Source organism: Trypanosoma brucei, chromosome 8 (genome assembly GCF_000002445.2).
Source record: "Trypanosoma brucei brucei TREU927 chromosome 8, complete sequence".
NCBI lineage: Eukaryota > Euglenozoa > Kinetoplastea > Trypanosomatida > Trypanosomatidae > Trypanosoma > Trypanosoma brucei.
This window is the reverse complement of record NC_007281.1, coordinates 2,040,713-2,067,114: the sequence shown is the minus strand read 5'-3', so window position 1 is coordinate 2,067,114 and position 26,402 is coordinate 2,040,713. Positions and strand designations below refer to the sequence as shown.

General features: G+C 47.5%; 9 protein-coding genes and 1 pseudogene across 9 annotated transcripts, besides 20 other annotated features; all 10 read right to left on the bottom strand.

Annotated features, from left to right (window-relative positions):
• Positions 1 to 26,402: part of a sequence feature (sequence corresponds to BAC RPCI93-10K10) that runs on past both edges of the window.
• Positions 460 to 482: a sequence feature (AT_rich).
• On the bottom strand, positions 800 to 1,891 carry Tb927.8.7190 (hypothetical protein; the record flags this gene model as incomplete). The annotated part of the gene is made up of 1 exon (XM_842455.1): positions 800 to 1,891. The coding sequence occupies one exon, from the start codon at positions 1,889 to 1,891 to the stop codon at positions 800 to 802; it is 1,092 nt and encodes a 363-aa protein (XP_847548.1).
• Tb927.8.7180 (hypothetical protein, conserved) lies at positions 2,058 to 2,744 on the bottom strand (the record flags this gene model as incomplete). Its single annotated transcript, XM_842454.1, has 1 exon — positions 2,058 to 2,744. One exon carries the CDS (start codon positions 2,742 to 2,744, stop codon positions 2,058 to 2,060), a length of 687 nt encoding a protein of 228 aa, XP_847547.1.
• On the bottom strand, positions 3,163 to 4,335 carry Tb927.8.7170 (inositol polyphosphate 1-phosphatase, putative; the record flags this gene model as incomplete). Its single annotated transcript, XM_842453.1, has 1 exon — positions 3,163 to 4,335. The coding sequence occupies one exon, from the start codon at positions 4,333 to 4,335 to the stop codon at positions 3,163 to 3,165; it is 1,173 nt and encodes a 390-aa protein (XP_847546.1).
• Positions 5,213 to 6,238, bottom strand: Tb927.8.7160 (annotated as a pseudogene).
• On the bottom strand, positions 6,841 to 7,971 carry Tb927.8.7150 (UDP-Gal or UDP-GlcNAc-dependent glycosyltransferase, putative; the record flags this gene model as incomplete). Its single annotated transcript, XM_842452.1, has 1 exon — positions 6,841 to 7,971. The coding sequence occupies one exon, from the start codon at positions 7,969 to 7,971 to the stop codon at positions 6,841 to 6,843; it is 1,131 nt and encodes a 376-aa protein (XP_847545.1).
• On the bottom strand, positions 8,465 to 9,655 carry Tb927.8.7140 (UDP-Gal or UDP-GlcNAc-dependent glycosyltransferase, putative; the record flags this gene model as incomplete). The annotated part of the gene is made up of 1 exon (XM_842451.1): positions 8,465 to 9,655. One exon carries the CDS (start codon positions 9,653 to 9,655, stop codon positions 8,465 to 8,467), a length of 1,191 nt encoding a protein of 396 aa, XP_847544.1.
• Tb927.8.7130 (hypothetical protein, conserved) lies at positions 10,003 to 10,632 on the bottom strand (the record flags this gene model as incomplete). Its single annotated transcript, XM_842450.1, has 1 exon — positions 10,003 to 10,632. One exon carries the CDS (start codon positions 10,630 to 10,632, stop codon positions 10,003 to 10,005), a length of 630 nt encoding a protein of 209 aa, XP_847543.1.
• Positions 11,726 to 11,770: a sequence feature (AT_rich).
• Positions 12,014 to 12,039: a microsatellite.
• Positions 12,121 to 12,164: a sequence feature (T-rich).
• Positions 12,201 to 12,226: a microsatellite.
• On the bottom strand, positions 12,307 to 13,677 carry Tb927.8.7120 (farnesyltransferase, putative; the record flags this gene model as incomplete). The annotated part of the gene is made up of 1 exon (XM_842449.1): positions 12,307 to 13,677. One exon carries the CDS (start codon positions 13,675 to 13,677, stop codon positions 12,307 to 12,309), a length of 1,371 nt encoding a protein of 456 aa, XP_847542.1.
• Positions 14,402 to 14,423: a microsatellite.
• Positions 14,573 to 14,612: a microsatellite.
• Positions 14,945 to 14,993: a sequence feature (T-rich).
• Positions 15,105 to 15,151: a microsatellite.
• Positions 15,295 to 15,325: a sequence feature (AT_rich).
• Positions 15,405 to 15,450: a sequence feature (AT_rich).
• Positions 15,806 to 15,845: a microsatellite.
• Positions 15,852 to 15,899: a sequence feature (T-rich).
• Positions 16,068 to 16,100: a sequence feature (AT_rich).
• Positions 16,276 to 16,307: a microsatellite.
• Positions 16,536 to 16,583: a microsatellite.
• Positions 16,820 to 16,878: a microsatellite.
• Positions 17,033 to 17,111: a sequence feature (T-rich).
• Positions 17,121 to 18,443, bottom strand: Tb927.8.7110 (serine/threonine-protein kinase A, putative; the record flags this gene model as incomplete). Its single annotated transcript, XM_842448.1, has 1 exon — positions 17,121 to 18,443. One exon carries the CDS (start codon positions 18,441 to 18,443, stop codon positions 17,121 to 17,123), a length of 1,323 nt encoding a protein of 440 aa, XP_847541.1.
• Positions 18,666 to 18,688: a microsatellite.
• On the bottom strand, positions 19,470 to 26,015 carry Tb927.8.7100 (acetyl-CoA carboxylase, putative; the record flags this gene model as incomplete). Its single annotated transcript, XM_842447.1, has 1 exon — positions 19,470 to 26,015. The coding sequence occupies one exon, from the start codon at positions 26,013 to 26,015 to the stop codon at positions 19,470 to 19,472; it is 6,546 nt and encodes a 2,181-aa protein (XP_847540.1).

Here is a 26,402-nt window from a genome sequence, read left to right as displayed (position 1 = left end):
CCCGGTTGTGATAATTAGGTGCCAACAGCGCTTTCATGTCGCCAAAGTGTTTCTCTTCGATAAATAGAGGGCCAAATGGCCAAAAACCAAAAAACTTATACGAAAGTGGTCGGTTGTGGCACTTAGGTACTTCAATTTTCCGTTCCAATTAAATATACTCTGCAGCTTCAAACTAACTGAGCTCGTACAGGAGGCTTGTCCTCATTGCAAAAATTCAGATGCTTCGACCAGTCACCGGCATAACTGACAGCCTCTGGATACGATTTTCAAGTACTTGCAGGAAGTGCACTCTGATTGCACACACGCGGGACAAATCAAAGGGTAGCCCCCGGATAGACAAACCCCCTTTTCTTTGCACCTCGTGTTTAGCTGCGGTATGAATAAGTCACTCCCACCTCGGACGATGCAGTACTCGAGCCGGATGCAGAGATTACATGAGCTAAAGGATGATGACAGCAGTTTTTTTTAAAAAAAAATTATATGTATTGTGCACGACCCATCTCTACCACGCTACAGCAAACAGCGCCCTGGCGGCCGATGACCATCTATCAGGAGCCGACCGAGTCGCTGGTGTGTGTGTTGGCCTTAGTGAGCGGTGCGACAAAAAGAAGAGGGTTTGCACCCCGAATTCAACTGCAGAGTTCGTATTTGTGGTGCTCGCGAACCTAGCAGCAAAATGTTCCAAAGACAACTACGGCATTATTCTACTATTCGAATGTCCATGTTAATATACCCTAATCCCACGTAAAACAATGAGCAAACATAAGAGGGCACGGGGTGCGTTGGGTGTTTCCGCACACTAGTGGGCAGCATCAGAATTCTGTGAATCAGCAGTCGCGTTGCCTAGCGGGACCCTTGCCCCTACATTGCCCACTTTATCTGCGTAGTGGTTTCCCATACCCTCCCTCCACAGTTTCATAATTTCTTCCAGCGCCCGCTCCTCCAGTACAACCTTCCATGTGCCAAGCATGTCTTCATATGCGGGTCTGTACTTATCATACTCGCTCCACGGCTGACCTGCCAGGTTGCTACCACGCCACGGCAGGTATTGTCGGACAAAGTGTGGAATAGCCACCAGCACCGCTTTCAACAAATGAGGCTTTCCATTGAAGTGTTTCAGGATGGCATCCAGTATGTACCAATAATGCATGAGCAGTCTCGGCTCCTGACTTCGCACTGCTTCACCGAAACATTGGTCCACCACCTCCATCACCTTTACAATGGCTACAGGGTCCGTGCAGAGCGTTTCGCATATCATGGTGACGACAGTGATGGAGCGCTGCGTACACCTTTCACTAAATTCCAGAGCAATAATTCGCCGTAGAAGCCGCTGTAGATCATTGTACTTCTCCATATCGGTATCGCTCAGATTGTCGGCACCCTTCGCTGTCGGGGTGGCTGCCGTTTCAGTGCCTCCCGCACTTCCGACTGCGGAGGTAACGCTTGCATTTGGGATAACCTCAGCAGCAGTAGTGGTGTTGGGAGCAATGTGTGTGCGAGTAACCTCCAGCGATGGTTTCGTACTCCTGGTTTTCTCGCAAAATTTATGATCGCTCGCTACCGGTGGTGTGCCCGCTGTCGTGTATGATGATGCCTCGCCATCGCAGTTAGTGGTCAGAGGGCCCGACGGTTGCTTGCTCCAACTTCGACCACGCTTGGTTGCCGGCTTACCTTCACCGTTATATCTTTTATTTCGTGGCGAGCGTCCGCGCGCTGGATGCTTCCTGTGTGGGGGCATGTCGCTATGCGTTTTCCTTCCCTTGCTTTCTCTGTGTTTTGCCGCGCGTGCTTTACACTCGTGGTCTATTGCCTGCGCAGATTCAACGTACAAGGTATTATTCGCGGGGATAAAAAAGGAGACAAGAGAAAATGTAAAAATCAGAATTAGCATCCGTCCACAAGTGGTAAATATCAGCAACGTTTCTCAGATTGTGCGCGGCAAAATATCACCCCTCGTAGGGCAGGAAGTTGGAAGATGCAATGAGCTCGAACACGAGCAAGAAACAAACCAAATAGCAAGGTCGGATAAATAGCCATAAGCCCAAGACACCTTTTTGTCATAGCTCACCCTCGGAATTGATCCCGTCGGCGTCCGTGTGTGGCGTCGCACGGCCTTCACCAAGCAGCAGCAACTCGTTCCAGTTCTCTGCCCGATGTTGTGGGGAGCGGAACCTTGGAATCGGTAGTCCTCCAAAACCCCCGCCACTGCCGCCACCTTCACCACTACTGGTGTTGTCTTCATTATCGTTACCGACGGCGCAGCCGCGAACACCGGCTGAACTACACGACCGCCTCCGCCTGCGTTTTAAGGTGCGTGGGGCACCGGTGAGAGCATCATGACTCTTCACTATGTTTTGTATGAACCACAGCAGCTGCTTGATGTTCAGTAACTGCGGTGACTGTGTTCCCCATTGCGCAAAGGATGTCCTTGATGCTGGGATCGCAGAATCCTGTGAACTGCTAATGCTTATACTGTCGCCATTACTTATACTCTGATCGCTCAAATGACTGTTGCGGTCAGTGCCGCCATCACTGGTTCTGTCGTCGCGCCTTAATGCACCGTGCGGTGTTGCTTCCCCACTTTGTGCTGCGATAAGGGCGTAACGCTCAACTAACAGAAGGGCGTCTCGATAGCCGGCATTGTATGAGAGAGTGGCATTGCGGTACAACTCTGTCACACCCTTAGCTGCTTCCGCAAAGCGCCGGTGCAGGTCTTTTCCTTCACTCTGCTGTGGCGTGGGCATTTGTTGTTTTGCACTCCTCACTTGTTCTGCGCGACCCAACAAGTCCTCACGATACAGGCCAAACACAACAACAACAATAGAAACGGCCCGATGTAATGGCTACGAAGTGGGGGAAACAAACACGAACGAAATAGGGAAACTGCGGAGGCAGTCGCGCAGACGAAAAAGAAGAGGGAACAAGTTGATATTCAAAACATTACAGAAGTTGTATGGAAATATCGATCCACGACCGCCCTCCCCGCCAAAGTAGGATAAACAAAACAAAACATGGACATGGACATAGGTGAACTGCATTCCTACGCGCATTACTCTACCGTTGATGGGACATTAGACCATACGTTCATATGACTAAGTTGAATTTTCTTTTGTTTTCTTTTTTAAAAAGGGGCAATAACGATTTATTGATTTCCTGTAGCGACTACTGCCATCCCAAACGCCGAAGGCCTTCCGTCATCGACCATCGCGTCAAACCAACGACCCCGTCAGGAAGGGTTTTGAGATTAGTTGTGCCTCGCAGCGGGTACCGGATGAGTTCTCCCCGCAGTGTACGCATATCACCTCCTAGCGCCAGAAGGAAAGCGTGAGCAGCGCATGTGTCCCACTTGCTGATGCTGTTAGGTGGGGCCAAGAATACGTCGCATGCAGCGGCAGCCGCCCCATCTGATGCCGCGAGCATAGAGACAACAAGAAGCATCAACTTATTGCCAGCGCCCCGAGCACTTCGAGGCTCAACGGGCTGCAGTCGGGCCAACAACTGCTCGAAGCGCTTATTACTGGTTGTGCCAGAACGAATAACACGTAGCATGGCAAGGTTGCTGGTCGTCTTCCTTCCGAGTGACCAAAGAGGAGTCGCCAGCCGTCCCTCGTGCACAATAAAAGGTCCCGCAGAGGGGTCATTCCACACGTATGATAGACCCGTACATCCGGCATTACCGCCCGAAGTTAAGTCATCAACAGTGCTGTAAAAAAAACGATTGGAAACACCGGCAACCGGTACACCGTCAACTGTGATCCCAACAAGCGTCATTGGGGCACCCCACGTCCCGTCAACGAAGCAGCTTGTGGCATCGATTGGGTCAATGAATACCCCAACGCGAGCGCGGAGCTCCTCCACGGTTGATGCTGACACGTGCCGCGAATCACTGGAGGCATGTGCCTCAAGTTCTTTTTGCAGTGGTGCTACGGCGTTCACGTCACGGAACGCTTCCACACAACGTTCCACCTGTATTTTAATGGCATCAGTTGTTGTTGCTTCTTCTTCACCAATAATAGTAAAGGGCGTATCCGGGAATGCCTCAGCGAGGAGGCGCTCCATTAAGCCCTGAGTGACGACATCCGCAGTTGTCACGAGGTCATCAACGGAGCCACCCTCTTTATACTCGAGCTTCCCCTTCACATCAACCGAAACCGCAGCTTTCAGACGGGCACGCAACCGCGCAATTTCCTGCTGGTCCAAATCCGCTATACACACGTCACGACGGGATACTTCCAAACTGCGAAGCTGAATCAGATCGAGCAGAATGTACTGCTGCGCAGCCAAAGCGCCATTCACACATATTTGCAAGAGTTTAACGAGATCCACCTGAGGCATAAGCTGAATGATATAAGACAGATTAACACTTTACAAAAGAAAAAGAAAAAAGAACACCTCACCTAACAGCGCATCCAACAGGGTGCAATACCACGTAAAAGGAAGTGAAGGAACACGCATACATAATACATGAGCATACGCAACGGATAAGCGCAGCCAGCCACCGAATCCCGGACTTTATATTTAGGACAGCGCCAAATGACAGCACACTCTACCATACAAAAACGAACGTAGAAGTCGGTCGGCTGCCCTCCCACAAGAGGCACGCCGGTTGCCCCAATGTGAATGAATTGGTGTCATCGGTGGATGGACAAGTGCACCCCCAGTAACCTCTTACAGAAATAACAGGTCTAAAAAATAAGGGAGCAACACATCACGTAGGGGCATTCACGTAGTCGGCACGCAACTCACCAAACAACCGCACCAATCACCTTTTGCAACCAGATCAAAAATGTGGTAGGGCACAATAGAAAGTAAAACATTTGGAGGTGGCACCTGAGACACATAACTAAACAGAGGAAAAAGTCGTTCCAACCAGCGACTATTGACCATCCTGGTGCTACTGCTTAAAAGCCTACCGTCGGGTCGACTGAATTGGTACCTTAAAAGGAAGTCGACCACCGTTCAAGATAGCTGCCAACATCAACCACTGGGAAAAAAAACGTCATCTAATTAGACTCAACGTCAAAATAATACTACCGTTCAGGGACATGCCCACGCCATCGCCCAGCACACCCATCAAAATTAGTAAAGATGTACAATTATGCCCTCATGCCATTACACTCCGCGACATTTACTGACCAAACAACAGTTAACGAAGAGCAGTTAGAGCCGTGTGGACACACACATCAACGCATTAGAGACAATACTTTTGACTCTACGGTTTAACTGGATGGATAACGTAAACGATATATACCGGTGAATTTCTGGTTAAATAATTATTCTCTTCCTCAGGCCAACAAGGAAGCTTTGCCGTTCCACCAAAACGCCGGCGAATCGTGCGTAGAAATGGCCCTAACTTTCCATCACATGGCGGAAGACACACACTCGTAAAGTGTTGCGCAACATCACCCTTGCCTGCGTTATGAAAGTGACAAGGTGCGGCGTCAACAATAATCAGGCCCTTATACCTGATCTTATCTTGCAGCACTAAAGCACTCATTACATCCTCATGCAACACACTCATGGAAAGGTACTGCCTCATACGCCATATGGAGTAGGGTGCCTTCAAGAGTCGTTCAAGAGGCCTGTAGGAGGCAACAGCTTCTGCAACATCCCTGGAAAAGGTAGTGAAGTATCCTGCAGCGAATGGTATCCCACCCGACCTCCAGAAGAATGTGGCACCATAGACACGGCCCATATATAATCCATTACGAGGCATCACACGGAGGTCCGCGAGATACTGCGGTACACGGACAAACACATCGTCGTCACCTTTCACAATATAACTTACATTTGGAAAGGCGGTAACGGCAAACTGAAGCCAAAGGAAGGTCTTGCGGCTCATCACAAGCTCTGACTCAACTCCCCAGCTTCCACCTTCACCAATTTTCCTTCGTGCGAGAGAACACACATCATTGGTTGGAAGCATAACCACGTCATTTGTTCGTGAAGCCTCATCCCGCAGCGATTCTGAGATTTCGTACCCGTTTAATTGATGTGGTGCGAGGAGGTACAGCGGGAGAAGCTCACCTGTAAAGTTGTTTTCTAAGGTAGCCACGCCAGCGTATTGCCAACAAGTCCGCCGTTGAAGGTTCCGTCGCTTCTGCCACTCGTCCCTATCAACAGAGGGTATGCCAACAATCACTAGAAACTCACGCTCTTGCCAAATGCTGACGGTGCTCGGGGCAGTGAGCCTCAGGCACTCGTCCACGTTGATAGGTGCAGACGCCTTTTCCTCTTCTAACGGTACCAAAGTATTTCTGCAATTAAAGTGTAGTCCAGTACATCTTTCAAAACGTCATCTCAATGGGTAACACTAAATGCTGTCACATGATTGGAGGGGAATGAACAAGGGATGAGAGAGCAAGGCGAGAAAGTTGTTCAAAACACTACTCTGTTACCCATAAAGGGCACATTTCTATTATACAGCGTTACGTCTTTGCACAACAACCCACATCACTGGGTTGTGCTTGATTCACCAATTGCTCATACTCCTAACAGGATGTATACACAAGGAGGTTTGGACGTGCTCCACTTAAAGGAAGATAAGAACACAAGCCACCATGCATGGTGTGGTTATGCGGTCGTGTGCATGGAAACTCGACAAATAATGAGATACACGGAGGTCAAACAAAAGTTTCAGCGCTGTTACATCACCTTCCAGGTATGCGAACACTGCCACTTGGTATGACGATGAAAATAAAACAAATAATCGCAATAAATAAACAAATAGATAGACTCATGTCAAAAAATTATAAAAAACATATAAACCGCTAACCAACAAATGTTAAGAAAAAAATAGGGGTGAGTAAAACGCGTGTCTCTTCGAGGCACCGGGTTAAGTTAGCACAGAACCATAGCGCGGTCATTCCGTAGCCACCTGACGCCGTATGGCTGAGGTCGTTCCGAAATGTTAGAAAAATGATCCATCAGAACCTCGTAGTCTTCTTCCCTTATATGGTGGACTACAACAGATCTATTGCTCACTGCCTCCCTGATGTCTTCTTTTGCTTTGTTGTGAAAGTGACACCCTGCTGCGTTGGCAATGATCAGGCCCTTATACCTGATCTTATCTTGCAGCACTAAAGCACTCATTACATCCTCATGCAACACACTCATGGAAAGGTACTGCCTCATACGCCATATGGAGTAGGGTGCCTTCAAAAGTCGTTCAAGAGGCCTGTAGGAGGCAACAGCTTCTGCAACATCTCTGGAAAAGGTAGTGAAGTATCCTGCAGCGAATGGTATCCCACCCGACCTCCAGAAGAATGTGGCACCATAGACACGGCCCATATATAATCCATTACGAGGCATCACACGGAGGTCCGCGAGATACTGCGGTACACGGACAAACACATCGTCGTCACCTTTCACAATATAACTTACATTTGGAAAGGCGGTAACGGCAAACTGAAGCCAAAGGAAGGTCTTGCGGCTCATCACAAGCTCTGACTCAACTCCCCAGCTTCCACCTTCACCAATTTTCCTTCGTGCGAGAGAACACACATCATTGGTTGGAAGCATAACCACGTCATTTGTTCGTGAAGCCTCATCCCGCAGCGATTCTGAGATTTCGTACCCGTTTAATTGATGTGGTGCGAGGAGGTACAGCGGGAGAAGCTCACCTGTAAAGTTGTTTTCTAAGGTAGCCACGCCAGCGTATTGCCAACAAGTCCGCCGTTGAAGGTTCCGTCGCTTCTGCCACTCGTCCCTATCAACAGAGGGTATGCCAACAATCACTAGAAACTCACGCTCTTGCCAAATGCTGACGGTGCTCGGGGGAGTGAGCGTCAAGTAATAGTCATTTTCAAACGTGCCTAAGAGATCATAACTGCTGTTCGAATGCACCTCCGAAATGTGGTAAATGTCCCACATTATAATGATGAGGGCCATTGTAAAGGTGGTCGTCAGCACCAAGACGGAAGCGCGCGGTTTCCTCCACGAGTAAGGCGGGTACACTTTCCTTTGTGTCATATCTGGAGGTAATTGGCGAAAAAATAAAACAAAATAAGCATGAAACAGGGATTTGCACAGCCCGTTGATCAGCAGCGAGGCATCGTGGAACCAACAAGGCACTGTGTTAGCACACGTTACCTCCCCCAACCCACCTGCGGAAACCTGTGTGACACATGATTAGAAGAGCACAGTCGACATATTCTTACAATCGGAAATGTGAAGTATTTATCGGAGAAAAACAAGTCGTCAAGGTAATAACAAACTCCTGGTGAAAAGTAATCGCCTCACTTTATCCGGTAAAGAGAGAGAGACGTCCCGCTGGTTAGCGGGGTGCCGCGGCGCGCCAACAACGCATGAGCAATTCCATCAAGGGGGACAACAGGCGGAAATTAATGAGGGAATTGACATCCCTATTAATCACGGGTATCGACTGGCACCAATAGACCCAAAAGAGCGGCAAATGATCGACAGACATGTGGGGAAGTGTGAATAATAGCGGTATGACACCGCACTAAGGGTGCCGACGGAAAGTAGTACCTAACGCAGATAAAAGAGCGAGCAACGCACTTCTCCTTAGTCTTAGAGTCGCAAAACACTGCATGACTGCATAGTTTTCACTTCTCCACATGACTTTTGATGGCTTAGGCTGCACCGCAATATCAGCAAAATGGTTCATAAGGACCTCGTAGTCATTTTCCTTTATATGGTGGACTACTACGTACTCATCAATTAAGGATGCTCTGATACCTTTCTTGCCTGCGTTATGAAAGTGACAAGGTGCGGCGTCAACAATAATCAGGCCCTTATACCTGATCTTATCTTGCAGCACTAAAGCGGTCATTACATCCTCATGCAACACACTCATGGAAAGGTACTGCCTCATACGCCATATGGAGTAGGGTGCCTTCAAAAGTCGTTCAAGAGGCCTGTAGGAGGCAACAGCTTCTGCAACATCCCTGGAAAAGGTAGTGAAGTATCCTGCAGCGAATGGTATCCCACCCGACCTCCAGAAGAATGTGGCACCATAGACACGGCCCATATATAATCCATTACGAGGCATCACACGGAGGTCCGCGAGATACTGCGGTACACGGACAAACACATCGTCGTCACCTTTCACAATATAACTTACATTTGGAAAGGCGGTAACGGCAAACTGAAGCCAAAGGAAGGTCTTGCGGCTCATCACAAGCTCTGACTCAACTCCCCAGCTTCCACCTTCACCAATTTTCCTTCGTGAAAACGAGCACACATCATTGGTTGGAAGCATAACCACGTCATTTGTTCGTGAAGCCTCATCCCGCAGCGATTCTGAGATTTCGTACCCGTTTAATTGATGTGGTGCGAGGAGGTACAGCGGGAGAAGCTCACCTGTAAAGTTGTTTTCTAAGGTAGCCACGCCAGCGTATTGCCAACAAGTCCGCCGTTGAAGGTTCCGTCGCTTCTGCCACTCGTCCCTATCAACAGAGGGTATGCCAACAATCACTAGAAACTCACGCTCTTGCCAAATGCTGACGGTGCTCGGGGCAGTGAGCCTCAGGCACTCGTCCACGTTGATAGGTGCAGACGCCTTTTCCTCTTCTAACGGTAAATGGATAACGCTAAGAAAGAAGAGATCACAACACACTACCAAACATGATATTGCAATGAGGACTGCAAGTGTGAAAGCATAAACCTGTGACCTACGACGCCTTGTCCTCATCCCTAGAGAACGTAAGAGAAGGGGATCGTTCGACAGATCTTGTTGCTGCTCCAGCAAGGGCTGCTCAGGAGACGGACGCGCAGGGCATATTTGCGTCCAGCACATCACACCAAAGTGCGCCAACCCGCAAAACGCATTTTCATCCGTGGAATTAGAGAAAGGGACGCCCTGATAGTCACTACGGATGGACGTCCCAGCCTTTAAACGCGACCTCTGTGTGAGGAAAGCAAGGAGTGCAAAAAGTGAAGATAGCGGATACACGCGCCCCTTTGGTGGCGGTACACCAGGAAAGTCCGCTTAGTCCGAGATTTTTTCAATTGTACGGCATTCTTTGCTGTGATCAACAACTACGAGCCGTATTTCGGTAAACATCCCACTTTATACCCCACTTCCCGCATGAGCCCATCCAACGTCACGGCTGAAGCCCACGGTACTGACGTTTGTGATGACGGTGGCAGCTGCACCCGCACGACCGGTTTTGAGCATCTCATTGCCGCCTGGAGCCATACCCCACTGCTGCAACCGCCATGCTTCTGCAACTCAGCCAAACAACTTGGTGTGGGTTGCAGCCATTTCCATCCACTGTTTGATTCACTATCTCTGATATCCCATTTCGAGGGGGAGCTGCAGTCAATCTCCAACACAATAACAATTGGTTCACTTGTCTGCTGCAGCAGCTGAGTGGAAACTTCCCCAGTCGCTGCACGATCCTCGCAGCGAACGACTACAACATGTGCAGACTCCTTCAACAAACTTGCGATGTCACGGCCGCAGTCGACGCATGATATATTGTATATAGCGCAGAAACGCTGAATATGTGAAGCAACGGATTCTATCAGTGGAATATCATTTTCCTGGTGCTGAAGGACTACTGCAATATTTTGAACCCCTACCGAAACCTTGGTCGATGATCCCACCGCAGAAGGGTCACTAGTTAGTAGGACAGCGCATGTGAACTTCCCGCTTAGTGCGTTCATAAAGCTGCCCTAATCTAAAGGACATCGTGGAGAAAAAAAACATGAGGGACAGCAACAAAGACGGATGTGTTAGGGGAACGGGTTACATTCCAGAGGTAAAGGTGCAACGGCGATTACCACATTACGCTATTGCCGTCATTTCGTGCCGGCGAAATGCGGTGATGGAGCATCTACTCAGGCACTATGTGAGTGACATGGAGATGCATAAACCACATGCAGTCATTCATAGCGAATACATATGAAGTCACCAACAACCTCCGCCATTAAATCGCATGATTCCAAATGACAAGAAAATTCCGTCCCTTCAAACGCAACGCTTACGCGACGGCAGCGAGAAGGATAAGAACAAGAACAACATGGGTAATAATACACGATCAGAAGGAAAGTTCGTATCCCAAGTTCCGACGAGACTGTTCTGGCGTCTCTTTTTAGCCGCAGTGGAGAGTACAAAAAAGCTTGCGTATCGGTTCTTAATACAAATTTTCTGTTCTATCCGTCACCATCTCAGTTTTACGGGTATGAGAACGCACAGATTCCCCATCACGACACCACATGATATTGATCCTAACCGTATACTAAAACATAAAATGGGATTGGATTAATAAAGTGGGACAGAAACAGTTGCAATAGTTTCGCTTGATAGTAGTTTTTTTTTAAAAAAATGCTTTCGACACCTTGTTCTTCTCATTTGGACCAGGATGGAGAGTGTTGGGAGTTAGTGGAATGAAATAAGGAAAACCACATCAACACAATGAAAAAAAAAATAGCAGGACTGTACCTACTGTTTCCGTTTCTAACAAATGGTCTGGAAAAAGAGAGCCACAAACAAAAAAAAAAAAGAAAAAGGCGCTATTCCCTTTCAACCACCCGGTAAAGTTGAGGCACCGCAACGCACCTTGAAACTTTCTTTTTTCTTAACTTCAAACAATTACTACATTTTTTTCCCTCTCATTTCTTCCTTTTTGCTTTGGTGCCGTGCTTTCTCTCTTCCTTTGGTTGAAGCACTTTTTTCTCCGCTAGGAAAATCGGAGAATGTAAACACAAAAAGGGTAATAGGTAAGTAAGCACATACAGAGGCGCCAGGAGAGTAAACAAAAAAAAAATAATAATAATAATAAAAAAGGTAAAATATATAAAAGTTAACGACCGTACAAAAATCATTACCTCAACTAAACTCTCCTTCTCTTTTCCTCTCTTTTTAGCACACTCATTGCCTCTTCACTTTTTTCTTCCTCGACTTCAAATTCTACTTTACGTTTCCCTCTTTACTAACATACAGTAAGGCACGTTCACTTTCACTGAGGTCATTTTGCGAGTGTCTTCCGTCTATCAGATTCTTTTGAACAATCCATATCCAAGTTATACCCACAAAATCTCACTTTATATATATATATATATATTTATATAATTCTTCTTTATTTCGTTTCTTCCCCCGAATTGGTCGAGAAACGCACAATTCTCCAGCAGTGGGAGGTTTCAAAACACGATTAAAAGAGAAAAAAATAAAAAAAATAGAATATAATATAAAAAAAGCAAGGAGATGGGGTGGGGACCGAACGAACACATGCTATATATATATAAATATATATATATACAACATTGGAAAAATCGACACCAAATAAATAGTGAAACAAATATATTTGGTCACGTAAGTGTATTTACACGAGGACTTTTTCACCTGCCCAAATAACCGAAGACACCGTCGACAACTTTGAGCAGAAGCCCGCCTCCCAATGCGGAATACTGCGCCAGCACTCGCCGTGTCGGTCCTTCCACCAGCTTGGTATTGTGTCGCAACACCTGCTCATCCATTGTCTTAATGGCAACCTGCAGGGACTGCGCTACCGCCTCATGGCTGGCAACGCCGGCATGCGCGCTTGCAAGTAACTTTTGAGCATATGTCCTCACGAGCTTCAGCGCAGCAGACAACTCGGTGGCGTTGTGGATGATTTTACACGTGGCGCCACGCGTGAGCTTCACCCTGCTATGGAACACATCAGGGTTGTCAAAGACCAGTGCTAATGTCGCCACAGCCATCACCTGCGGGATTGCGCAAAATGCAAAAACAGTGGGATCACGCAGCTCTGCGAGGTATTCGATAACTGGTGGTAAATGCACCAGGGCGTCTGCCACCATCGCGTTAAGGCAATCCACCGCCTTGGACTTAATGATCTCCTTTTCTTCGTCACTATACTTTCTACCTTCACCGCAAGCGGTGTCATTAGATCCATTGGTCGGTCGCGTTATTCCCTTAAATGCATGGAGGTCGTCGGTGTACTGTCCCCATATTTCGCGCGGCCAAAACACGCGAGGCGGGCTCTCACAAATGTCCTCGTAGAAGTCGCGAATAATATTCGTTTTCTGCAGCAATAGACCCATGTGGTTGGCGCGCGTCATGTTTTCCTCAAGTGCCGCCTTCTCAAGACCACTTCGAACGAAAAGTTGCGTGAGTCCAAGTCCCACCAGACCGGCAACGTAGTGACAGTACAAATCAAAGTCCTCCCGAGTCTCCACAGCACTCTTCTCACTTTTGCCATCATGACAATTATCCTCACTGATTTCTTTGTTATTTGCTTTGCAGGTGTCGGTGCGCTGGAGGAAGTCGCACATGCCATCAGCCATCCGTCTGCATATGTCTTCAATCACACTTTGAAATGACGGGTCCAGGCGGGAGAAGGCGGCTGAAACATGAGGGAATTTCTGAAGCAACTCCCGTTCTCGACCCTCACCGACTCCATCCAACCGCCACGTGTGATCGTGCAGCCGCGTATGAAAAAGCGGAAGTTCCCGCAGTTTGAACTCAAGCGGCAGTTGCATGTCATCCTCCACCGTGTCAAGGGCTCGCAGAACGAGATAAAAAACACATACAGCATCACGAAGAGCAGCTTTCAGTTGCATAATGACGAGAGCGAAGGAGCGCGACACGTCACGCAGCACATCATAACAGAAACGGAGGTCCTCGTCGTCCGCCTGCAATTCCCCCGCCATCCTCCGCATCTGCCACCGTACGCGGATCATGGCGTACAATTCGCTAACGTAATCCATCGCGACGGTTGGTGTCGTGAAACTCAATGCGTATATAAAGACGGAAAGAAAAAATGTTACTCGCGACTTCCACAACTTTGCAAGGGAGGAAAGGACAGCGTATGCAGTTCACTGTGATGTTATGTTCTTCTTTTCAACAGTTTTCCAGTACAGTCGCGAAGCAAAGAAGAATCAGTGGGACGTTCTCGCTGCCGTTTGCTTTGCTCTACTTCCTTCTTTTTTTTCTTTTGTGTCTCCTTACTTCAACGAAATGTAGCAAATTTTCGGGACAAGAGCTGGAAACTCCTCTCGTAGTTCCACCGTGCTGTTTTTCTGCTTGAGTGTCTTCCTTTCTTCCTCGTCTATTGTGCCGGAGCGCGTCGCAGAAACACGTTGAGGCACAAAAAAAAACCAAAACCAAAACCAAAACCAAACACACACGCACAAAAGACAAACAAGTGTTGAAGAGAAAGAAAGATGTTGAAATAAAGGAGAATTACGGGGGACCGGAAGAGCACACACAAACCCGCAACATTGGGAATGCGCACCTTTAAAAAGCGAATGAGAGTGCACATCCGTGGCATTCATCCGCTTTTTGTTTATTTTCTCACTCATGCCTGAGCACACCGGAACTATTCCATTCATTTCAAGTGTACCGGTGGGAAGAAAGAGAGACGTATAACAACAACAACAACCAAAAGAAAAAAAAACAAACAAACAACAGACGGGCGAGGACGAAGAAGAAAACAACAACAACAACAACAACACAGCAAACAAACATGAAGTGAAATGAAAGGGCGGAAGACACATCGTCTTAGCATCTCTTCAATCATGTATTTGTTTTCCATTTTCTTTGAAATCCACGCATATACACACACACAAAAAAAACTTATGTAAAGATAAAACACTAAGGATTAAGCAACAGCAAAAACAAAAAAAAACAACAAAAATAAAAAACAACAACACTCTGAGGAGAACACGAAGCAGTTCTTTCATGAGCGCGGTGACGATTTGGTTGGGAGAGTGTAAGTGATGGAAAGATATCACATCACATCCATCATGGGGAATGAAAGGAAAAAAAAAAAGAAAGAAAAAAATGAAGGATTAAAAGCATCCAAGAAACAAATGGTGAGGGGGTGGGGGGGGGGGGGAGGTCACAAGTCAGCCAAAGACGAAACCGCAGCAAGAAACAAAACAAAACAAAAAAAAAAGGAATCCGCAACGCGAAGAATACACAACAAAAGCCCACAGTAACCAAAGGTACGATGAGCCGAATTCGGACACACGCAAAACACAAACAACAAAACAATAAAAACAATAAAAAAAGAAAACACAAATGCCTGTACGAGCAGAAATTGAGTTATACGGAATGTTCCTTTTCCCCCCTTTTTTTCTTCTTCTCCATATGGCGATACATATAACATATGTACGTATACGCTAGACCAAAAAACAACAACAACAACAACAACAACAACAACAACAACAACAACAACAATACAAAACAAAACAAGTCAAAAAAGTAAAAAGTAAAAATTAAAAAGCAAATAAGCAAAAGGAGAATTACGGTGGCACCGAACACTACGACTTTCTATCGCTATTTTCCCTTTACACCCTTTACCATTGCACACTTCCCTCTTCTATTTTATTTTATCTTTTTATTTTTATTTTTGGAATTTTTTTCAGTCAACACCTCCTTCTCATGTTGAGGAAGCAATATAAATACAACAATTGTTTCCTTTTCTCCTCCCTTTTATATATACTATTATTATTATTATTTATTTATTTATTTTTTTACATACAAGTGCACAAATATATTTACATGATCGCTTTCGTCGTTGTTGGGAAATTCACTCCATTTATTCATTCATAAGTTTCGGTTTATTTCCCCCATCTAGTCAAATTCATTAATAAACAAGAAGATATAAAACAACAGTGAAAATACAACACAGAATAATAAGAAAAAAAAAAGAGAAAAAGATTGTCCGCCACGCCTCTACACACATGCACAAGTTATACGCTTAGGAATGAGACCAAATGAAATAATAAACAACGCCTGCTAAAGAAGAATAAAGAGGTGAAAAAAAAAATGCAAAACAAAACAAACAAGAAACAGTCGCAGCAAATAAGCATAAATAAGACAAGTCAAATAAAGAGAAAAAAAGATAAGATAAGATAAGGTAAGATAAAATTTTTTTAAAAAAAAGAAGGAAAAAAAAAACAAAACAGCAGCAAAAACAACAAAAGGTGAAATATGGAACATCGGGGGTTGAGTGAAAATGAGACAAGAAACAAAAGAAACCACCAGTGTAATGACGGTAGCAGTACTGAGCATATAACCTGATGGGTTTTGTCCAAACAAACAAAAAAAAAAAGAAGAAAATTAAGGAAATACAGTCACCCAACCCAACATCAAAAAAAAAAAAGAAATAAATATATATAAATATGAATGTAAGCATTAATCCGTTAAATGCTGCTTCCTTTTTCTTTTTTCTTCTTCCTTTTTTCTTTTCCCCTATTCCTTATGATTTGTTTGTCCGTTTTCTTTTATGGATGTAATTTTGCTCCTTGTTAAATCCCTTGAAATACACCGGTTAAACACGTATACGGTTTCCCTTTTGCTTTTATTTCATTTCATTTCATTTCATTTCATTCCTACTTTCTAATTTCCCATTGCTTTTTTTCCCCTCTTCTTCCAGCAATGCGAAACAACAAAAACAACAACAACAAATTTTCCTCATCCTTCAAGTAATGTTTGATTTGTAATCTGTAACATTACTTTTTGTCCCCTCATCTTTTGTTTTCGCTATTTATTATACATTCCCTCCGTTTCATCGGAACTGTAAGTGTTATTATCGTTTTCATTTTAATTCTTGCATCTCTTTTATTTATTTATTTTCTTTCTATTTTATTTTATTTTATTTTACTTTTTCTCTTTCGCTCGAGTGCTATTTATTTGTTTCTTTTCCTCAACCCTTCCTTTATCCGATTAACATGTGTGCAGTAAGTGTAATTGGTAATTTCCCATTTCCATGCATAAGGGCACGCGGTAAAAAGAAAAAAAAACAGAAGAAAATTCTGGTCATGTATACATTTAAAACAAATGTTTCCAATATTATTTGTCATCTTTTTTTTTTTTGCTAATTATTACCCTTGTGTTTCCAGTAAAAAAAAAAAAAGAAAAAAAAAGAAAGAAAAGAAAAAAAGAAAAAAAAGAAAAAGAAAGCACCTCTCATCCACCGGTAACGCTGCTTTTGATAGACTTTTTTTTTTTTACTGAGGGGAAATGGGGCTAAAACTAAAGACATATTTTCTTGTCATTTCAACTCGTCTTGTGTTCCAACGTTCCAATCATTACACACCAAATGCCACAAAACTGAAAGAAGAAATGAAAGAGGGAAAAAAGATGGGGGAAAAAAAAGGAAGAAGAAGGACAAGAAAAAAAAAAACAAAAAAGAGGGAACCACTCAATGCGATATGGCTTTCTGAAGGGCGGAAATCCAATAATCGTATGAATCCTCTGCAAGGTCCTTAAACCAATACGCCTTTCCTGTTTGATTCTTAAGAGCGAAAACATATTTCTCCTGAGCGGTTGCCGCGTCTACGGGACAGACGGATGTGAGGGTTTCAAGATTCACCGTTTCAACGCCACCAGTTTCTACATCTCGCATTGAAACACCGCCAGCGTTTAGTGAAAGCTCGCAATCCTTCCAACCACGATCCGCGGTGTGACGTTGCAACATCCCACGATGAGGCGTTACACTACTCCCCCGATACTCCGGGAGACCAGGTCTCAACACCTCATCAATGTTTCGTGCAATCTCGCTGAAGGTTCTTGGTGGAATTTTTTTGTGCGTCTCCACACTTCGTCGCAGTGAGTCTAAGCCACGGCGAATGAAAGGCTGTTGGAAGAGCTGTCGCAGTGACGGCCGTTTAGCTGGATCGAGAGAAAGCAACTGATCACACACTCGACGCAGTTCATCCGAGTACATATTTGGAAGCGGGGCGCGGCGGGCATGGACAATATTGTTGATGAGCTCATCCATATTACGTCCACCAAAAGGTCGCTTCAACATCATCACTTCATACAACACCACACCAAGAGCCCACATTTCACTCTTTTTGCTGTACGGCGCGCGGCGCCAGAGTTCGGGGCTCAAATAATATGGCGTCCCACAGAAAGTAGTGCCAACAGGATTTGACAGCGAGTCCTCGTATTGACGACTGAAGCCAAAGTCACCCAACTTCACAAGGCCCATTGTGGTAAGCAGTACGTTGGCAGACTTAAGGTCGCGGTGCATCATGTTATTGCCGTGGATGTGATCCAATGCAAGACATAGTTGCAGAAATATGTATAACACTTCATGCTCCTTGAAGTGCCGTCCTGCGTGCTGCCGCACCTTGATTTGCCTGCAGAGGTCGCCACCGTCGGCATACTCCGCGATGATGAGCAGCATCCCACCGCGGTTGAATGAGGCATGGTGGCGTATAATATTTGCGTTGTTGCAGCGTGAAAGGCATTTAACCTCATTTATAACAAAACCACGGTCCTTCGCGCTCATATTGTTTGTATCCATCACCTTTGCTGCAAAGATCGACCCTGTCGCCGTTTCCTCCACCCGCCACACGCTTCCAAAACTTCCTTGACCCAACAGCTTTTTTTTGACATACCTGCAACCGGTGCGAGAGCCAAGGATGCCTTCAAGAGGATCTTCAATTTCAGAGTCATCGTCCACAGGCGGCACGGGTAGTCCATTATCCCCGTTTGTTGCACGTTTGTGCGCGGTCATGTGTTATTCACCTTCTTGTGTGTGTGGTTCCTGATCAAATAATCCTCTTCCTATTGTACCTTTTAACGAAACGAAGCAAAATGAAAAGAAAAAAATAATGCCTCTCTGCCCCCTTATATGTTTGCGGTTGTACCACCCACTTTAGCGTCTCGGCTATATGTTTAAAATAGATCTTTTCCTCAAAAACCAAAACAAAAAAGAGGAGGATCCGTTCCTTGTGCCTTTGTTTGTTTGTTTGTTTGTTTTATTTTTTTTTGTTGTTGTTCTCCCTCTTTTCCCCTGGGAGACTGTGGGAAAGTCACATGTAGCGAAGAAAGAAAAGGTAGAGAGAAAACAGAAGAGAAGTATTGCAGCCCACTCAGCCACACTGATGATCCATGGTGGTGATCGGAGATAAAGTATAATAACAACAAAATGTTGCGGACCCGCATACGGGTTCCCCCCTGCATGCAACGTCCGCACATGCAAAAAATAAGAGAACAAATGAATTTGGACCTACACGTACGCATACATGTGTGTGATGGCAAGACTGTGGAAAGACAGCATCTTTAAAAAAAAACAACAAGAAGAGAACAAAAAAGAGCATGAAAAACAACAAGAGAACAAAATATTATTACCTTTCCCCTTTATCTCTTTTACTTTAATTTTGATAAACAATTCTCTTTTCTTCAGTCGTCTTGAAAATGATTCATTCCCCGATTCTTATGTTTGGCACGGGGAAAGCGGAATGGAGCGAAACAAAAATGGAACCACAAAATCAATTTCCTTTTTTGCTTCTTTTGGTGGCGATAGAGAGGTAGAATATGGGTAGAGTTCCACTAATATCACACACGTTCACTTAGCTGTCACTTATACTCCCATTATACGCCCTGCAACAATCATTAAGGCGCAAACAAACAAACAAAAAAAAAGAATTCCCATTCACTTATATTGTGGAAGCCCCGTTATGTGCCGCATACGGCCCCTTCAATCAGTTATTTGTAATTCTCATTCCTTGCCTCCAGTGGCGCCGCATCCCACGCCATGTTACTTCGCGGTTGTACGTTCCAGCGCCTGCATGGCCGCACGCCGCATCCTTTCGTCTTTGAAAAGCTCCTCAAAACACCCTTCCAACCCTTCACCTGCTTCGTTTTGTTCTCCATGTAAGGGCACATGACGCCGGAGCGCTTCCAGTATTTCTGCGGATGCTGAAGTGGGTGACACAATGTTGTGTGTGGAAACGTTGAGCTCGCTTTCATACTCTATCAGCCACTGCAACTGCAGGGCATCATCACTTCCCCACAAAACTCCTGGGTGCTTTTGTGCGAAGGCTTGCTCGAGGTACCGTACACCGTCCGCGAGGTCACCTGCCATCCGACGCTCCACCAGCGTCGCCGCAAGTGACAATTCCTTCAGTTTCCTCTGGAGCTTTTCGTAGAAGCGACGTCGACTGTCCTTCCAGGGAATGACCCCACGCACGACGCCAGTCGCTTCCATGCGGACATGTGTGTCATGAAGGTCCGCAAATCGAAGCGCCACGTCGTTGTAACGCGGTAGCAGCCGATTCTCTTCCGCATGGCGGTGGTCAGGGCTTAATGACCTCAACCGCGGTTCGTTTCGTCGGATCAGCTCCCGTACGTCAGCCTCACGGAACTTGATCTCTGCAATACCTGCAGCTTCGAGTACCCCGCCACGGGCACTACCATCACAGTACATCTCCACTGCACCACAGTGGTTGATGGATGGATCGACAACAACCCAAGCTCCACCGCGTAGCTCACCGCGCGGTGGGATGTAAATAAATACCGGGCAGTTGTACACGCGGAGGTTGTCAACGATGGAGGCGCCAAACTTTAGCACCTCTTCAAACATGTCCCGCATGCCACCTGAAAAACCTCGCCAGTTCGCGAAGATGAAACATGGCAGCCGCTCCCGGTGGAAGTCGTCCAGCGCGTCCGCCGTCTTTCGTGCTGAATCCGGGAACCAAACCTGCCCTGCCTGTGCGACAAAGGCCTCTGACGACGTTGGGTCCGCGGGGTCTGCTGGTTTGCATTTGCGCGTTGGCCGCGTTTCGACGAGAACAATACCGCATGGAATACCACCAAGTGTTGCTCGGCCCGTAACAACGGTCTTGGCCCAACCTTCCAGTGACTCAACCCAGGAATCGCGATCGAACAGCCCCAATTTGTCACCCACACCTCGGACCAACCCCCGTGGGTCGTAAGACTCCACACCACTGGGTTCATAAGTCACGTCTCGGTCAATAGGATCTGGCTGTCGCAGCGCAAGGATACGTGGAGAACAACGCAGTGGATGTACGACGGGTGGGACATAATCGAGCCAGCGCAGGAGTGTCTCAGCTGCCAGGCGGTTGTTCTTCGCATACCAGTGTGTTACACCGTTAGGAACCATCACTTGCCGCCCGCCAAGTTGACTGTTGTCACTGTACACCTCCTTTCCGAGAAGTCTGTTGAGTGCAGCCGCGCCTGTCAATATGAGGGGGGCATCACCGGTCTGAATAACTCGACGTCCGATACGGTTGAGGTACGCGCCAATTCCAACACTTCTGCCGGTCACAATGCTGATCGTCGGTACATTGCTGTAGTTCTTTGACATGTGGCCAGCAATGAGCCCCGACCCACGAAGGTTTTCGACACCCAAGTACTCCTCTGTCCCACCAACGACACCACGTATGACATACCTCACTTCGCCCCCCTCGTCACCTTCCACTTGTCGTGGTTCCAACTTCTCCACCGCAAGCCGCACGCCACGGCTCACCAGTTCATCGTAATCAGATTGCACGAGGTATAAATACTCCGCTTCCTCCGCATCGTTAAAGGCAACACGGAACCTTTTCTTCACCTCGGCGCTTAGGCCGATACGCGCACCACTGTTTGCACTAATATACACAAACGGGATGCGCAACTGCCGGGCTAAAACAGAGGCCGCGGAGAAGACATCGTCCTCTGGCACAGCAAAGGAACCCGACTGAAAAGTAATGTCATTGGCAACCATCACAAACCGACGGCTTCCCGCAATGTTAGATTCACTGTCATAATATGAAGGCGGGTTTATGTCAACCAACCACACGATGACTCCACATGGAACGTGACCCTGTGGTTTTTCTTCAAGAAGGGTCTTCTTGTCCGCTGGATCGAGATAGAGTTCTGTGGCCTTAAGAACAGAAGGGGGAATACGCGAGAGCGGAAATCTGCGGCCACGTGCATGCTGCTTCCATTCTTCACGCAAAGCATACTGAAGAAGTTCTGGCCAATCGTGCACGTACACCGTGTGGATCATCCAGGCTTGTAGCCGTTTAAGCTGCTTTGCATTCAACAATGGGTACGGTTGTAATGGAATGCACTCTTCACCGTCATCAATCGCGTCTCCTTCATCACCCCGTGAAGGAAGCAGGCTCCGCAGCGCTTCTAGTTTTGCCAGGGCACGAGTTAAAGTACCCCCGACGGCGCCGGCAGGGCACCCTGAAGGGGGCTCTACCTTTTGCGCGTCAGCTGCCTGTTCCTGCACGCTGTCAGACGACGTGTAAAGAGAGTTCATGAGAATGTCCTCAGAGTTCTGCGCTCGACGTAGGCATGGCTTTCCACCCTCATTCCACTCGTGGTAGATGCGCATAGCCGCGCTGGCCCCCGAAGAAGATGACACGATGACACGGAACGGAACGTATCCACTGGAAACGGGAAGAAGGAAGGACAGCTCCACTTCGGCCACACCAAGATGCATCGTCCGCCACTTGTACGATTTTCCCACCTGCGACAACACCTTTCTCAAGCTGCTCAGGTCAAAAGTTAGTTCAACCATTTTTATGAAAAGATGATTGTGCTTCGGGTACTTGATAGTGCTGTCACTACGTATGACATCAAGTGCATCGAGGCATATGTCAAACATATGCCCTGCGTCAATTTCATTCATCACTGTCCATGGTGCAACACCCAAGTCGCGGGGAGTCACGCATGCGCGCGCAAAGATGCGGTGCTCAAGAAATGAAACACTTTTCTTTTTGGGTGTGGCGTGGAACACGTGAATCTCCTTGAAGGGTGTCGGGTACATAACCACATCATAGTTTTCAAGACGTTGCAGCTCTAACCGGCGTGCGGAGAGCGGTGCCACGTTTCGGATCAGTGTGTCCTCGCGCCAGTCATGGGCACTACGATAAGTGAATGTACGGGGGCCACGGTCAACACCATGCACAATAAATGTGACGCGCTCCAGCTTCACATGCTGCCTGAGTGCTTCCGCATTGTCCCTCAGCGCACCCTCGCACAAACGCGCGACCTCCTCTTCCGTAAATTGCCTGCAGACCGAAACAAAGACTGTGCACACAGAAGGGCACCGAGACGTCTGCTGCAAGTTTAAGTTGAGCGTCTCCGCCCACGTTTTCTGAAGCACCTTCACGTCGGGAAGCATCAGAACAACACCGGCACCCTGGTTCTCAGCACTACCGGCCGTTGCATCCGGGGCGTGGCAGTGAAGTACACCAGCCAGCAGCGGGTCATGCTCTTCGAGTGGTTCATATTCATAATAGCAATACCAGCATCCATCCCTCGTACAGACGTCAAGGTTCGTGATCCGACTCTGACCAAAGTACTCACGCTGCACATGGAACTCGAGGCACAACTGTATAAGGTGTGGCACCTGCCGGTCAAACATAGTAGCGCAAAGCAAATCAGTACCATAGCTTCCCTGGATGAGGTCCATCATGGAACCCTCCTCTAGTTCCCTTGTGAAGGCGATCTTGCGCTCCACGAAGGAAGGAAGACTGCACTGTCGGAGTAAGTAACGAGCTTGCATCTGAAGTGTCCCATCGCCAGTGGAGCGCAAATTTACCAGGGTGGAAAGTGAGGGCATGAGAGACTTTAACAGTACCATATTGTTCTCCAAGGTATTCAGCACGGCCTTAATGACACCGTGGTGAGAGGGCTGATTATGAGCAAAGTCAATCTCAAATACCTTCCGCGTATCTCCTGTAGTTTCACGCACTTGATGAATAGCTTCCTGCCGGTTGCACCTCACAAATGAGCGCTCGACCTCCACATACTCGGAAATGAGCGTCTCCAAAACGACGCGGAGTTTATAGTTCGGCGTTGCGTGGTCAGAACCGACAACCCTCTCCGAAATAAATGGTAAGTTAAGCGCAGTGAGCGACACTGAGGAAAGGCTGAGCGCTCCAAGGTCTGAGAAAGCCGACTTAAGCCGTCGGTCCAGTGGGATACCGCTAAAGTGATACCCACGTAACATATTCCACAACGCCTCTGCTCCACGCCGCGCTCGGGCTAAGCTGTCGAGGCGCTCCATCTGGTCTTCCTTATCTGCAGCATCAAGCAGTTCTGGCGGCCACGGCTCTGTCGCTTCCCTCGGTCGTGCAACCTTACTTGGGTCGTCCGGGGTTATTTCCGCAACCAGCGTACCCAAGGCAATGGTGCTACCAGGGGCTACTTTGTGGTGCAGCGCACCCACTGTTGACGCCCTCAGTGGCAAAATCATCTTCATCACTTCCACCTCTGCCACAATAGTTCCTTCTTCCACATGACCCCCATCACACACAAGGTACCGAACAAACCGACCGGGAACCGCAGCAAACAACTTAGTCGGATCAATGTCACCTGTGAATGTTGTTTCCTTTCCACCAATAGAAATGCGCAGACTTGATGGTTCTTTCTCTGCGTACGCAATTGCTGTTTTTCCTCCCACACGGAGCTGCAGCGCACCAGACTTCAACTTACGAAACGGAACAGAGATCACACTGCCGTTAAGAGAAATAGATATCTCGGTTGGGCTTGTTAGACCCATGGTGACGTTAAAGTTTGTGGATCTATTGACGTACGACTCCGATTCGTAGTTGCTCAAGAATTCAGTTGTGGGAACGTGCCCCGCACTGAGAAATGAAACGTACCTGCCGTGGTTTTCATCTCGCTTCGATAGCATCCGCAGTGTGCACGCTGCAGTAAGAGCGATGTATACATCTTGCTGGTTATGCTGCGCACTCTGCAGAATTCGCGCGGATATAAGGCGGTCTAGCCAATCCGTACTGACGTCACAGTTGCAAAATTCGGGCCTCTCAAGAAGCCCCAAGACGTATGACACGGACGTATGTATTTCACCACGAATAACAAGGTTACGCAGGGCCATCACCATCCCACGTCGCGCTTCCTCACGCGTTTCCGCAGAAGAAAAAATGTGTCCAAATTGTGAATCTGCAAACTGGTGTATCTCCCCACCCGCACCAACGGAAAAATAACCCCAGCATTCCTTGCTGTTTTTGAAAGCAATCTCTTCCACACGGCCCGACGTTGGACGGAAGCCTTCATCTGTGTCCTCTGCCGTAACGCGTACGGCGATGGTGTGACCTTTCGCCGCAAGACAGCGGCGCCGGGTGAAATCTATCGGCGAGGTATCGTACGGTTGCTCTCCGAAGAAAGTTCGTACCTCCGGGATTCTGTGAAGCGGAACTCCCATGCCAACACACAGCAGCGCAGCCGGAAGGTTCACACCAGACACAAGCTCTGAAACGGGGTGTTCAACCTGTATACGCGGGTTGAGCTCCAAGAAGAAAAACTTCTGCGTGGATTTGTCGTACATGTACTCCACCGTACCAAGACCGCGGTATTTTACAGCCTTGGCGAGACGCACGGCTGCTGCCTCCATGTCGTTGATAATTGAGGCATCCACACCAAACACAGGCCCCTCCTCAATGATCTTTTGGTGTCGTCGCTGCACCGAGCAGTCACGTGTGTGCACGGCAATACAGTCGCCGTAGTCATCTGCCAGCAACTGAACTTCGAGATGCCGCACGTTCTCTAACATACGCATGACGAAAATATGGCAGCCCTTTACCTCTTCTGCGACGGCAAAAAACATGTCCCGCACATCCTCCTTGCGGAGACAGCGGCGAATACCTTTGCCACCACCGCCCTCCGAGGCTTTAATCATGACAGGGAAACCAAGGCGGCCACACAGTTCTTCACATTCCTCTGCAGTACTTATATACGCTTTTTCATACACCAACGGATCCACCTCAAACACACCCGGTGGTAATAGGATCTCATCACCACTCCAGGGCACTGTTGGCACGCCGTTCGACTGCGCCACAATGGTCGACGCAATTTTGTCGCCCAAAGCAAACATCGCTTTTGCAGAGGGGCCGAGAAATATAACCCTCTCACCAGTTTTCACACATTCGCGGGGCAACGCCGGATTCTCCGAGGCATGACCCCAGCCCGGGTAGATGGCATTGCAGGAGTTCTGTACGGCTGTCTGCATAATGATGTCAACGTTGGCGTAGTTGTTTCTGTTGGGGCCTCCAGGGACTGCAACGTGTCTGTCTGAGAGAGAAATAAACTCTGCATTCGCGTGAAGGTCCTCCGGCGTCGCCATCACAGTAAACTCCACCGCCTCTGTATTGCCAGTGTGCACGTATAACCAGGAGCGAACAGAGTCGATTCCCTTTACTGCAGCCAATCCGTTGTTAGCGATAAGCAATCTCTCAATTGGCCTCTTCCCACCAAGGAACCTGCAAAGTTCCTTCATACCATGCAGCTGTGGGCGCATGGTCGTTACCGGACTACTGAGAGACATTTACTATATTTAAGGTCCTAATTAATTAAATGACTACCCCTTCCCTACAAAGTACACTGTCTCGGCGTGGCACCCTCCTGTGTGTGAAATCCACTTTGCGAGCTCGGACTCCCGACAGTTTGTCTACGTTAAGGGTCACCGAGTATGTGAGACTTTGCGCTCTCCCAAGTCAGTGCGATTTGAAGTGGCAGCACGGAACTAACACAGATACATTGGCGTGTTTGGTTGCGCGCGCGTTCCCGACGATATTAAGAGAGGTGCGGAAATAATGGCGAGCACGTAGAGAGAAGAAAGCAAGGGATAAGCACCGAGAAAACACTGGTGAACACCTTCGCACGTACATTGCGTGGCCCAAGTAGGTGCCAGTTGGGTTAATTTTCTTAACGA